Source organism: Photinus pyralis, unplaced genomic scaffold (assembly GCF_008802855.1).
Source record: "Photinus pyralis isolate 1611_PpyrPB1 unplaced genomic scaffold, Ppyr1.3 Ppyr1.4_LG8, whole genome shotgun sequence".
Classification (NCBI taxonomy): Eukaryota; Metazoa; Arthropoda; class Insecta; order Coleoptera; family Lampyridae; genus Photinus; species Photinus pyralis.
Window position 1 is genome coordinate 31,542,146 of NW_022170819.1, and position 13,713 is coordinate 31,555,858.

The 13,713-nt window shown below is 37.2% G+C and overlaps 2 protein-coding genes and 1 long non-coding RNA gene across 3 annotated transcripts; 1 reads left to right on the plus strand and 2 right to left on the minus strand.

The window, feature by feature from the left end:
• Positions 1 to 970: 970 nt before the first annotated feature.
• Positions 971 to 2,221, minus strand: LOC116179539. The gene has a single exon (XM_031499334.1). The coding sequence runs from the start codon at positions 2,219 to 2,221 to the stop codon at positions 971 to 973; it is 1,251 nt and encodes a 416-aa protein (XP_031355194.1).
• A 6,166-nt stretch (positions 2,222 to 8,387) lies between these two features.
• On the minus strand, positions 8,388 to 10,047 carry LOC116179612. Its single transcript, XR_004147007.1, has 3 exons — positions 9,809 to 10,047; positions 9,647 to 9,760; positions 8,388 to 9,591 (listed from the first exon to the last, which is right to left on the minus strand). It is a non-coding gene; the product is annotated as an uncharacterized LOC116179612 (long non-coding RNA).
• A 371-nt stretch (positions 10,048 to 10,418) lies between these two features.
• On the plus strand, positions 10,419 to 12,709 carry LOC116179286 (prolyl 3-hydroxylase sudestada1-like). The gene is made up of 5 exons (XM_031499040.1): positions 10,419 to 10,698; positions 10,745 to 11,406; positions 11,624 to 11,924; positions 11,973 to 12,172; positions 12,426 to 12,709. Exons 1-5 carry the CDS (start codon positions 10,605 to 10,607, stop codon positions 12,687 to 12,689), a joined length of 1,521 nt encoding a protein of 506 aa, XP_031354900.1. The 5' UTR covers positions 10,419 to 10,604; the 3' UTR covers positions 12,690 to 12,709.
• Positions 12,710 to 13,713: the final 1,004 nt, after the last annotated feature.

Sequence of the window (13,713 nt, forward strand, 5' to 3'; positions counted from 1 at the left end):
GAACAGGTAAACCGATATCAAATGAACAGATCAACTGGAACAGGGTCTGTTCCCCCCAATAAAGCTGTTAAGCTGTTCAGCGGTTAAAGCTGTTCAGCTGTTAGTTAAAGCCGTTCAGCTGTTAAGCTGTTAGAGGTATTAAAGCTGTTAAAAGCTGGTAAAGCTGTTAAAGCTGTTACAGTTGAACTGAACAATAAACATGTTTTCATGGTATTATATAGTGATCGAAGCCTTTCCTGAAACGACCGTTTTGCACATCCGCATCCTTATTTATCACCATAAACCCATACGGGGTTCGCCAGCTTTCCGAACACATCTCTCGAAACAGCTGCATGGTTATTATGGGTGCGACATGATCTTCATAAATATGTCGCAAATTCAAGTCGTCCTGTTCGAATAGGACAATTCAGTTGGCATTATCTCTAATCAATTGTTTAGGAATTTTAGAATACGTCTGACCCAAGTAGAAACAATCGATGGCGTTATGCCTGCCCATTGAAAAGTACGCTCTAATATTATCCTGTTTTTCACAAGCGATATCGTCAAAGATAAAAACCGAATTAGGTTTGGCAGCACTGGGCTCCATAATGTCCGCGTTCTTGTTGAATGTGAAGAAGCCTATATTCTTCATTGGTTGCAAAATTTCCCCCAAAACCCTATATTTGTCCTGATTCAGCGATTTCGAATAGACGTACACGTGTTTGAATCGGAGACCATTAGGTTCAGTTAGCAGACTGAGCATCGTATTCGTTTTACCACAATTGGACGGTCCACAAATGACGCATCTTACGCTGTTTGGAAGTAATACGCCATGGGTTTTTTTGCGGTCCACATTTGGCGTCGTGTCGAGATTTTGAACGAGCAGCTTTTGCTTCTGCACCACTACCTTCATTTTGGGGTCGCGGTTGAAATAAGACTACGAACATTTTTTATCATTACATTTTATTTATACATTTTAAATAAATACAAATCATAGTTTCTTCACTTCCCCGGTCAGAGGATTGTATTGAATTAGTGCATCGTGCAGGATCAGACAATAGGCAACCGTTCCCGCCTCGAAGGCCTCCATCGACTCCATTTCCAACTTAACATCTACCGTCGAATGCTTCAGAGATTCGTTTTGCTTTGAACAGTCCAGCACGAAGATGGGGCAACTTTTAAAATACAAATAGTCAAAGAGGGCGTCTTGATGCTCATCTTTCGAGTAATAATCGCGCCGAAAGTTTAAATAGTTTTGATATGCAATGATGTACTTGTTGGCATTAAAATCTAAATGCATCGCTTCGTACGGATAACTTTCCGAGTTGAGATGCAGTTTTAAATTTCGAATATTGATGTTATCGAAATTGGCCGCTCTTGCTTCGTGTGAAAACTTTTTACCGCTTCGTTGAAATGCCACAATTATCCATCGTGGTTTCTCTAGTTGAGTTGAAGTTTTGATTGGCCATATATCCAACTGTGCCTGTTTTAAAGCGGGCAATTCGTACAGTTCCCATTGACGAAATGGCATTGTGATTATAGCATCCTTATTGATGCGTTCGTATAGGCTAATTTTGGCGCTATCGCTAACGGTCACGTGAGGAACTTTCCATTGAATTTTTGTTAATGTTATTGTTGCATCGTCGGCGGTACCGATGTAGCAATTGGCATCGCTTCTAGCACGAATTAATACCAATTCTTGTCGCATGTTTACGATAACCTGTCGATAGTCCTCCATGCATCCGAATATGTGTTTTAGCGGAATGCAAACAGCGAAATGCTTCTCCTTGTTGCTCTTATTGAAATCTACTTGAAGGGATTCATCGGTGGGTGACCACCCCAAATGTTTGAGACCTTTGCTTTCAGTAGACGTATACGATACGTATCCCTTCAGTGAGGATGTAATACCAGGATTCCTGCATACATCCACTTTCTGACCTCCCAACTCATAGCGGATTTCTTCGAAAAGGAATGGCGCGAAATTGTTTGTTAGGTTGCATGTTTTTGCGATGGCGCCCTCTCCTTCCGGTTGACGCCATTCAATTTTTCCTTCCAAGTACAAAAAACTGTCGTAGGTGGCGCTTATCAGCTCTTGATTTTGAATTAATATTCGTATTTCACTGGAAAGTCCGTAATCTGAAGATCCTCCGTATGGAAGATGGGTATGAATATCGGATTTAACAATCGTTTCGTCAAAGTGTACGCTTTGAAAGACGTTTAACGAGTCTGCTGCCGCCGCCATTTTGCACTTTCAGGCCAATGGATTCCAAGAAAAATTTTTCTACTGGCATTAATGTGCCCGGTCCCTGTCTCGATTGAGAATAACTCGATTTCCGGTTATCTTGTTTATTTATAGTGTTGAGGAAGGTTGGCAATGGACCTTGATTAATACGTAACCCCATATTCTTTTAACTCCAATCGTACTGTAAACGGTTCACTTTCCCCGAAATCGATCGGTTCGCCCTTTTGATTCGTCAACTTTATAGTTATATTGCTAATTCTACTGGTATTTACTTCCAAATATTGAGTATTACTGGGAATTTTATCTAAGCGATAACCTGGTGGAACGGAAACGTCTATTTCGTAAAGGACCTTAGCGCGATTTCCGTTTCGATAGGATCCCGTAATGAGATTACACTCTATGTGAATGTTGGTATGCTTAATGATTTGAATATCTAAAGCAGATGTATGTAGAACATTCGCATCCAATATCTTCGATTCGAAACCGAGCATGCGTCCTATGCAATCTCTTGGGGTGAAATCTATATCAAATTCGCAGCTAAGTTCACACTTGAGCGTATTGTTATTTGCACGTAGACTAAAGCGGCTTGTAGGAATGTGAGCTTTTATATACTCGCTTACCTATCTCTTCCAACTCGTACGCACCGTGCGGAATTGTTATCACCTTGGAGTATACGCTATTTGACTCAGTTTTATAGTAAAACTTATCGTTTCCCGCGTGAATGTTTCTTATGCTGTTACAGCCATAAAACCCCACCATCCCGATAACGTACATTTTCCCCGAAGGAAGTTCAATGGGGGGATAGAAATCATGACTCGCCGTATTTCCAACGCCCTCTATGCTGAACGTCGTCGACATGATTACAGCTACTGCTCGTTTAGTCAGTGCTCGTGTTATTTATACAGAAATTTTAAGCACAGATGGCCGCAATTCGTTGTACCAAATTGTTGCTCTTGTCCGTAATTATAATAGATTTTACAGTCGCGGAAATACTCGATCACTTCTCGTGGTGGTGGAATATTACCGAAACTATCATAGTACCAAACTCGTCTACCACGTTTTTTGTACGAGACCCAATGAGTACCACGCCCCCTTTGACTGTCTAAATTAATAACCCCGGATTCATTTTTCCATGGCGATATAGGCATATTATCTCGCATAAACACATCCCTAAAGTATGGTACACACCCTTTTGCGTGCTTACGTAGATCTAAATCTGTTAACGGCCGCTTAGGCAATTTTTTGAAGTTTTTTTTTTTTTTAAATGCAACGCCAAACTGCCCCCCGATTTGTAAGGTTTCAAGTACAGCGCATCGCCACTTTTATTTCCTATAGCGATCGATTCCATCGTGCGATTATGGCGTGAAGTTTCATCTTGCATTTTACGTGCGTCACGAGATGCATTAACTGCTTTAGCAATGCCTGCCGCGCCACCGGCTAAAGCTCCCACTGCCGATAAACCGGCGAATAGGGGTATCAAAAATGGTAAAACCCCACCCTGTTTTGGTATGGGAATAACTCTAGGTACGCTTACATTTTTCCTACCACCTAAACTTTTTATGGCCATATTTGCTGCAGTAACAGCTGACTTTATAACATCCGCGGTATTGCCGCTTTTCCTCATTTTCTTAGCAATTGTCCTGCGCAAGTTCAATAAACTGCTCTTCTTCTTCTTCGTTTTCACTCCCATCCCCAACTTTCGTTTTACCTTCATGATGGTGCCCACTGTGAGAGCCGCTGCTCGTTCCCCTAATTTTGCGTTAGAAGCTTTCAACCGTTCCCAAGCTTTGCGCTCTAAAACTCGATCTGCTTGATGTCGACTTTCCAAGTCTTGGTTATCCCTATAGCTAATGTCGTGCTCTTTACACTGAGCGTCTAGTGGATTAATGCCGGGATCTCCGCGCCTTAACCTTTTGTCTAATTTAGTACCAGGTCCGCAATATTGATAGCCGGGAATATGTAGCTCAATTGGAAGTTTGTTTATGAGAGTATTAACCAAGCCACTTCCATCCGTACACTTCCGCTTCCGATTCAACATTGTTGACATGCTACAGTGTGGTTGCATATTTATAGGAAATCTGGGGGCAAATGAAAAAATGCTAAAAGGCAGTAATCGTTTATTGAGGACGTCGATATATGTGGTACATTAAATAAGTAGGTCTATAGTGTAATATTTCCATCATGCACACTCTGTATTGTGAGAATTTACATTATTCTTATAGTTTAGCACATCTTCAATATCCCGATAGATGTTAGCGTCGTCATCGTCCTCTTCCTCCTCGTCACCAAACTCCATTTTACGAAAGTGACGGTAGTTAATCACCTGTTCGATAAAATCTTGATAGAAACAGGACAGAGCGTATGATTCCAGTAAATCAAATCGATAGTTGATTATATCTTTCAAATTAAACAGTTCTTCAATATCGTTCTTTTCCATCGTGCAATATTGAGAGCTGCTGTTGCCACATTGTATTCTTACACTCTTCAACATTTTTTCAGTAGCCCCCTTCACTGACTCCCACGTATAGTAGATGGTGATATTACTATTAAGTGTATCCGAACTTTGATCTCGTTCGACATCTTTCTCTTCGTTCACATTCGACCAATCTATCCATCTTTCGATCTCTTGTGATCGGAAAAACTTCATTTCGAGATATGTTTGCCATTTTAAAAGTGTCACCCAATCTTCCCTTTTCATGAGCATAACACTGCCGCATGCGATGCGAAGGATTGGTTCAAGGTTAAGGTGTGTACTGTAGCCGATTTCAATGTATTTGGAATTATCTAAGCTGTCGAAGAGGGCGTAAGAGGTACAATCTATTAAACGTTCCTCAATCGCTTTGCTATGCATATTTTCAACTTGAGGAGATGATGGTGGCGTTGATCCATATCCATTATCATTACAACACCAACACGAGCACGTGAAATAGTTACTATTACAGCTATTTTTCGTCGCCATGGATGATAGTTTCTTTAGTGTATTCATGAGAGAGCGAAGTACACGACGACGACGACCACTCCACAACTGAAGTATTTTTTCATGGGACATTCATTTTATTTCGAAATGAAAAGACAATTATCTATAATATTATGTTTTATTTACCACGACAACAACAACAATACAACAACACTAATCTATTGTTTACATAAATTTTAAATTGGTAGTTTTCCCCGCTGTTCCGGCGCTTTCGATGAATACATCACTAGTCTTCAAGGACTCTTTGAGGACGTTCAGGCGATCGCCTTCCTTGAAATATTCATAGAATCGTAATGGCAGCACACATTTAAAATTTTCAGTTTCCAATACTATTCGATCACCATATTTTGTATTTATGGTGTCGGCATTCACAATTCTAAACTTCTCCCCCACTTCCAAGTCCTTGACATTTTTGAATACTTTACAGAATGTACTGGTGTTGAGTGCGTTAAGATCCATTTTAACTGTTTCAAGAACACTATTGGACTGATTGAAACCATCGCTGCCGCTCACCCTTATATTTCCAACTCGTGACCTTGAAATCTACAGCGATACATTGCCGAACGATGATCGGCTTCTAATACTGGAGAAATTATTGCATGATATTGCTCGATTCTACGTCGGAATCGAACTCTATCGACTGCTACAGTTTCCCATGGGCCTTTCCTTGCTGCCCAGTAAGCAAAATGCCACGTCACCATTACATATGTTCTATTATTGGATTCATCGAATTTAACACTCTTCACCGGATTCTGAAGACTCATCCTTCCACGCTTGCAACTGTTCACTAAACTGCTCCAACTTTGCATCCCTTAGTTTCCGGATAATACACTCGTCACATATTTTATAGCTTAAGTAACTGTCACATATTGCCTCTCCTAACTCATACTTTGCGGCAATAGCTTGGCACTCCTCTGGGCTATATTCACCGCGTCCATATATCGCCTCGTGCTCTGCATCAAATGCTAATGCAGAAAAATGCTGCTTAAGGCGTCTCACGGCCGTTACGAAATCGACAGCTTTGGCCAATGATTCCTCAGCATATGCCATCCACGACATCTTTAATACATGTACACCTTGTAACGAACATATAGAGGCTTATATAAGCGTCAATCCCCACCACATCTTCAAAGTCATATTTAGAATATAGTGTAATTTAGAATCGGCCACCTCCGATACTTTATCTCGAGCGCAAACCTCGACCCCCTTGACTTTGACGTTAGCACAGGCGCAAACCTCGCCAGCAGAGTTACAAACCTAGTTACTTTTCTAGTGACTTTTTGATTTAGAATCGACCCCTATATCACTAGCAGAGTTTCAACCCTCTCGAGTGACGCAGAGTTTCAAACCTAGTTACTTTTCTAGTGACTGTTAGCAGAGTTTCAAACCTCTCGTGACCTTCTAGTGACTTTGAGCAGAGTTTCAAGCCTACACATGGCCTTCACTTTTGAGACCCCAAATGACCTTGAACACGCGTATGGGAATTTCAATGCAGGACCTGGCCCCAACACCGAGCGCAATAACCCATGGGGTGACTAACCCAATGGCTTAGCACACGCGCAGTAGTTCAAATGACCTTGGAATTGGTGCATGCGCAGTAGTATCAAATTTGGAGTTGGCGCATGCGCAGAACTCAAGGTCAAAGTGGTCCAGGATCGGTGTTGCTCTACTACTTGTTACCAATGAATAAAGACTGTTACCGAAAGTAACAATATATATCTATATCTAGTGACTTTAGAGTTACCTAAAGTCCCTAGATTACTAAAGTAACACGAATACCAGCCATTTTGGCTTAGTTTGGGAACCGCGATATTGGAAAGTATGTATTTTGTAGTCGCTCTTGGATAGGGCGAGTTTTGTGAGCGTATGATTGAATAGCCTTTAACATCACAAGAAATATATAGTTGCATCGCTTCTTCACTTAACATAAAACCCTTGTGTGTACCCAATTCTAATACCCAGTGCATTGATAATGAATCGCGTTACTTTAGTAATCTAGGGACTTTAGAGTTACCTACAGTGTTACCGTAATTCTCAGCACGACTTGCAAATATAGATGGCTGTAGTCGTAGACCGCATAAAGCTCGGATTATTCTTTTTGGGAGTAAACAAATCGATAAAATAAAATAAATGACAAAAAATAAAAATGTAAAATAATATAAATAAAAAAAATAAAATAAAGTAAAATAAAAATAAATAAAAATTAGTTAAAAAAATAAAACAAAATAGAAATAGAATGTTTATACTACAAAGAAGAATAAAGCCTAAAACGTCACATAAAGGTACTTTCGTCAAAAACCGAATTCTAACATTTCTGGGTATGTACAGTACACAAATTTGTATGTTTGTAAATATAAATAAGAACGAGAACTATTTTCTTCCACTAGGCGACAATCACAATTATTCCACTCGTAACGCTCAAGTTTTGACGGTTCCATTCCATTTTACAGCCAAATATGAAAGAAGCCTATTATACAGGGTTATTCTTCAAAATGAATACTCCAAATTGGTATTTATTGAAATATACGTTCAAGATAAACAATTTAAATACCGCATTGAAAACGTATTTTTCGATTTTTCTAATTCTTAATTGCAAGAAGAAACAAACCCAGCAAAAGTCTAGGCGGTAGCTAAATTCGATCCACACACGAGAAAGGGTAACTTCTTTTTACATGAGTGAATGGCACCAAAAATGTACATACGGTTCCGCAGATCGACCAGTGTAGGTAGAGGTAGGACGTAAACAGCCTCCTTAACGTAACCCCATGAGCAGATATAATAATCGCATGGGGTGAGATCGGGAGATTTCGGTGGCCAGTAGCTTAGAGCCAGATCTTGATTTCCCATGCGACCTACTGGCGTAGAGGTTAAATTTATATATTAAACTTTGAAACTTCCTCTTTCCAATATGGTATTTAAATTGTTTATTTACTTTTATAAATACGGATTTATTAAATTGAGGTATTCATTTAGAATAACCCTGTACAATTGTGTAAAGGTATTTAATTGCACTGCCTTGAAACATTAGAAATAATACTTAAGCCCGTTTGTAACTATCCCTTATTTAGACAATTTTTAAATAATTTTTTTAGAAACAAAAAAATTGAACATTTCATACATCAACTTTGATCAATTTTTTGGTAGTTATTTTAGGAACTGAAAGTTGTCCTATTTTTGTAATGTTTAGAACCTGTCCTATTTTCCCTCAATTTTTTAGTAACTTTTGACAGATTATAGAGAATTTGTAAAATTAAAATTAAATTTATATTCATTTTTAAAGCTCACTATAATACGTTGACAGTAGATCTTAGTTTACAGAAGATAAATATTTAGTCTCCAGATTTAATATAACATAGGTTATGTACAAATGTTTACATTTTACAGGTACTAAAAAAATATTATGGAATGTTACATACAGTTTCATCATTTATGACATTTTTAGGATAGCTTTATCTTTATTGAAGAAAAAAAAGGACTAAAAATTTGACTAAATAAGTGATCGTTACAAACGGGCCTTTATAGAGTGAACTATTACGATTGTTTTATCCTAGATGGCCCTTACGGGCTTACCAGAGGAGTTACACTTAGATCATACTAATACGCGTTTTCTTTCAATGATCCAAACGCGTTTGGGTTGTCAAATCGTGAACAAACTGAACATAAAAGTTTTGTGATTTCTTTATTGATCACGAACTCCTAATCTATTAATGCAAGGATATTTCTGCTGAAATGTTAGGTTAGTTTTATATCTGTAACTGAAGCATAATCCTGCAAGTACTTCCACCTACCTATATTTAAATAATTTTCATAATTCAAACAAAAAATACGTAATTCGAATGCAAATGTGTACTACGCCGTAAACTTAACCATACTTTGATTTAAATTCGCGCGTTCTTTCGTAAAACGTGATCCTACGAATCACGATCTTGAAATCATGATCGGGAAGTAGCCGAATGAAAGTGCCTATTCGCGAAAATCATCAACCAATAGATGGCGTTGAGACATGCAAAAAATTTGAAATAGGAGTGAACAACAAAAACTTTTACTACGGTTCCTATACGTTCGCGTGATTGTTTACTTTTGCATTTTCGTTCCATTTGCTTATTTGATTGTGTTCAACCCTTAGAGGAAACAGTCTTTATCAAGACAATTGTTAAACGCACGTATTGGAGTATAAGTAAGTATCAAAATTGAAATATAATAATAACAGCACTCTGTTTGTATGCCTTTTGAAACGGTAAAAGAACAATGTGGTTGCGGGACATCAAATGGAATTTCCAATACTTTTTGAGCGCTATTTGCAGAAAGGACATTATCTTCCACTGCTTCGATGTTTGTTTGATCCATTGTTTCTAATTCTTCTAGATTTACATTGGTATTATCGGACTGTAATCTACAGGGTACGTTGTAGTACCTATACACATTAGGAATATTGTGTAATGTCTTACCATGGTCTATCACTTCGTTGTACAGGGTTTCGCACTGTATCATGTGGTCTAACTGGTATATTCTGTGATGGTAAAACATTCTTTTTAAACGTCGCCTTACAGATGTCGAAGATGCTGTAAAGTTCAAATGAAACACAAAATTGTTTACAATGAACCACTCACCTGTATAAAATCTTCTGGTCGAAAATGTTTACTACATACAAACATATATTTACTTATGGGCTTTCCTATCCGCAATTTAATCTTCCACTGCTTTCGAAAAGTTAAATCCTCGGGAAATTTGTGTAGAGATACCTCACTTTCACAATATGTTGAACACTTTGGAACTGAACAAATTTTGCGAGATTTTATACACTTATTTTTATAAACGTTTTGCATTTTAAAAACTAATTTGAAGCCCAACTAAATGTGAATAATAATAAAAAGTCAAACAGGGTCAAGTTATAGCACAAACCCAAACAGATTCAAATTATTTAAATTTTGATAAATATATAAGGCACGGGAAATAACACATCTCCCAAAATGTATATATGCAACAAAACGACGGTGTTTATAAACAAATACATGAATAAATTATTTAGTAAACTGAGTACGTATTCCACAAATAAACACGGTATTAAATGGGAGTATTTTTGTTTTCACTTTAAAAGCGCTTACAAAAAATTATAATAGATGCCGCCCACTTCGTGATTTTCGCGAAGGAGTTACACCCAGAAACCACTGAACCATTATTAGAAATCCGCTCCTTACTGAGTGCCCGGTATGTGCGCGCGCTCTGTATCTCATATTTTGGAGCGTCCTTGAAAGTTTCTGTGCTGAACCAGAGACATCTCTCTCCATGTCTCTGTGCTGAACGCGCTCATTTATCCCGCGTTAACAGTACATAACCTCACCTTTCAAGTTTTCAAGAGTTTTTCGCAAAAGTTTCTATTTTAATATTTTACTTTTAAAATTAAACATGGATATTCCTGGTAATTCCAGCGAGCACCCTGATTCCGAAGATGACTGTGTGATAATTTCAAATTTGTTAACGAAATCCACAATTAGAGGCTGTATGCTTATTTACTGTAGACCATAATTCTTCATTATTTCTTTCAGATCACTACCCTAAATTAACAAAGGAGCAGTATGTAACCCCCGAACCGCCGACAAAATTAATGAAGCCTTCCCTAGCGATTCGAAATGATTTAACTACCACAGCATTTCTTGACTTTTTTCATCAAAATTATGTAAATAGCGAATATGCTGTAAATGATAACGTAGAGATAGTTAAAGAGCCCTTCAAAGTTTGTGTTGTTCATAATTTTTTAGATGATGAAGCGGTGCTACTCAAAATTCAAGATGAATTTAACGAAATAGAGTGGAACAAACGAAGTTTGGATTTATACGAGTTCTTCCAATCGAAAGATTTAAAAGACGTGCATTCATATTATGTTTCTTGCATGTATGAGTTTTTAAAGAATGATGTTAAGGACTGGATACAAAATCTGACCGGCATGGAATTTGTAAACATATCGGCGACGTGTAGCTTATACACCCATACCGATTATCTACTTGTACATGACGATTTACAGGGTAGCCGAGCGATCGCCTTTGTTTTGTATTTTTCTGGACCAGCAAGTTGGAAGACTGAAAGTGGGGGAGCTTTACAATTATTTGAAATGGACTTTGTGGGGGAACCTTCCGACGTCGTTCGAAGTATTTATCCTCGCAATAACCAATTTGTATTTTTTCCTGTGTCTACGAATTCGTATCATCAGGTTGGTAAGGGATTTAAATTTGTTGTGTAGGCTCAGACTTATAGATATCAAGGAGAACAAGTTAAAAGTATTAAATGCAATTACATTTATATTAAAAACGCCTTGTATTGTATTGCGTTAGGACTCAACTTTCTCCTTATTCCCTCTGATGTTTGGGTCTAGGTTTGGGTGCACCATTTCAATTGTTGCTAAGATAATGACCACCGACTAATTGTAGGTTGAAGAAATTGTCAATAGAGAAGACTGTAGGATGAGCATCAATGGTTGGTTTCATACAGTAAACCCATTATGTGAGAAGCCACCACAGCCAATCTCAAATACTACAGTCTTTACCGAAGAATTTATAAACCCAAAGTTAGTAGATTTAGATTTAGAATCATGGATACATCCAGACTATCTTGACTCTGAGACAGCCGAATCTATTCAAAAGCAGATGGAAGAGGAGTCGGAACTCTCTTTGCATGATTTTATAAAAACAGATCAGTGGCAGCAAGTGGTTGCAGATTTGTACTCGCCAGGTAAGTTTTAAAATAAACGTTGACTCACTGTACATTTGACTGATTTAGATCTTGAATGGGATCATGCCGGTCCTCCAAACCGACGATCATGTGATGTGCTTTGCAAACAGAATTTGCCCGACAATATTCGACAGTTTATTGACTTGTTTCTCTCACATGAAATGTTCGTTCTATTAAAAAATTATACAGATTTAGATTTTAAGCATGTGCGATACGAATTGCAACGATGGGGACCACAATGCTATTCTGTAAGTATTCTCCAAATGGACTGAACAAGAGGAAAAAAAATTAGTGTCATTCTTTATATAACATTTTTCTCCTGTACAAAACAAATTTATTTTTAGCTGCCAAGTATCTTACAGCCTCTGCCCACTGTTCAGTTCTACATACAACTCCTTTGTAATGTTGGGGCATCATACATTTTATAAAATTTTTTCTTTTTTGTTCAGTCCGGAGACACACTGTACATTATAGCCTGATTTTTATAACACTTGTCCTTAGCTTTTAAGTGACTACGACTGGTCGAACAAATCTGAATTGGATTTAGTTCTCTACCTTGGTTTGCCGGATACTGTTCCTATGGTTGGTGGAAAAACGATGTACATTGCTGTTGAGGATCGCATCGAAGAGGCTCTTGTAACACTTGATCCGCAAGAAAACTGCTTAAATCTTGTTTTTAGAGATACTGCTCGCATAACAAAATATGTCAGCAAGTGTAATCGGATCAAAACATTTTTTATGCTAATTTGTTCATATTCTGAATAAACGTTTTCCTGAGGTTTTCACACTGTTAAATGATTGAATGAATATTCCAACATTCACTGAGTAGAATTTGCCCGTCTCGATCTCTCATGTTCTCTTGCTAAGCATAGAAAATTACCAATTAACATTAAGGTTCTAATACTATTGTTTATTCGTTAATGAATATTATTAGAAAAGGAAAGAGACTTCATAGTCTAAGGAATAAACAATAACATATAAGTACACCAAAGATAATATCAGTGAATTTCTAGGATAATTATAAATTCAATGATAATATCACAGACCGTCAAAGTTGGTATTTTTTAAATGAAACACCCTGTATATTTTGACGTCAATTTTTTGCATACTTTTCAAAATTTTGAACTGACATGTTTCTACCGTCAGTCATTTTTATTGATTGGATCTGCTGCCATAAATACAATAAAAAAAATCATAATCTCCATGAATCCATAGTCATCTATTTTAAAACCGTAAAAAAATTTTTATTTTTGTTTCATAGCTAAAATTAAAAAAAAAACATAGGTTGCGGATACATCACTGTGATCAAGAAAAAGAATTCAAGAAATTGACGTTAAGCTATACAGGGCGTTGCATTTAAAAAATACCAACTTTGGGTTAAATCTCAGAAACGGTGGGCCAAACATTTTTTTTTACTATGCCACTGGGATTCTACGTAAAAATATCTAAAAGAAAATAAAACTATCTTTAAGATTAGAATCATATAAAGCTTTGCAGGTGTGATAATAGGGTTGCCACATTGATTGCGTTGAATTCCAGGACACAATCCCTCTGTGAACCAACATTATATCCAGGTAAAAATATACCACATTCAAAAATTTAATGGGTACTACCTTGATTGTCATTTTCATAATTTTGGCCAAAAATTGTTGTTTTTTGTTTCTAGTTTTTTTTATTGTTATTTGTTTTTTTAATGTCATACCTATTAATTCAACTAGGTACATGTTTTTAACGCATAAAATAAAAAGAACCAACAGAAAAAATATTTTTATAAAAAATAAAATAGAAT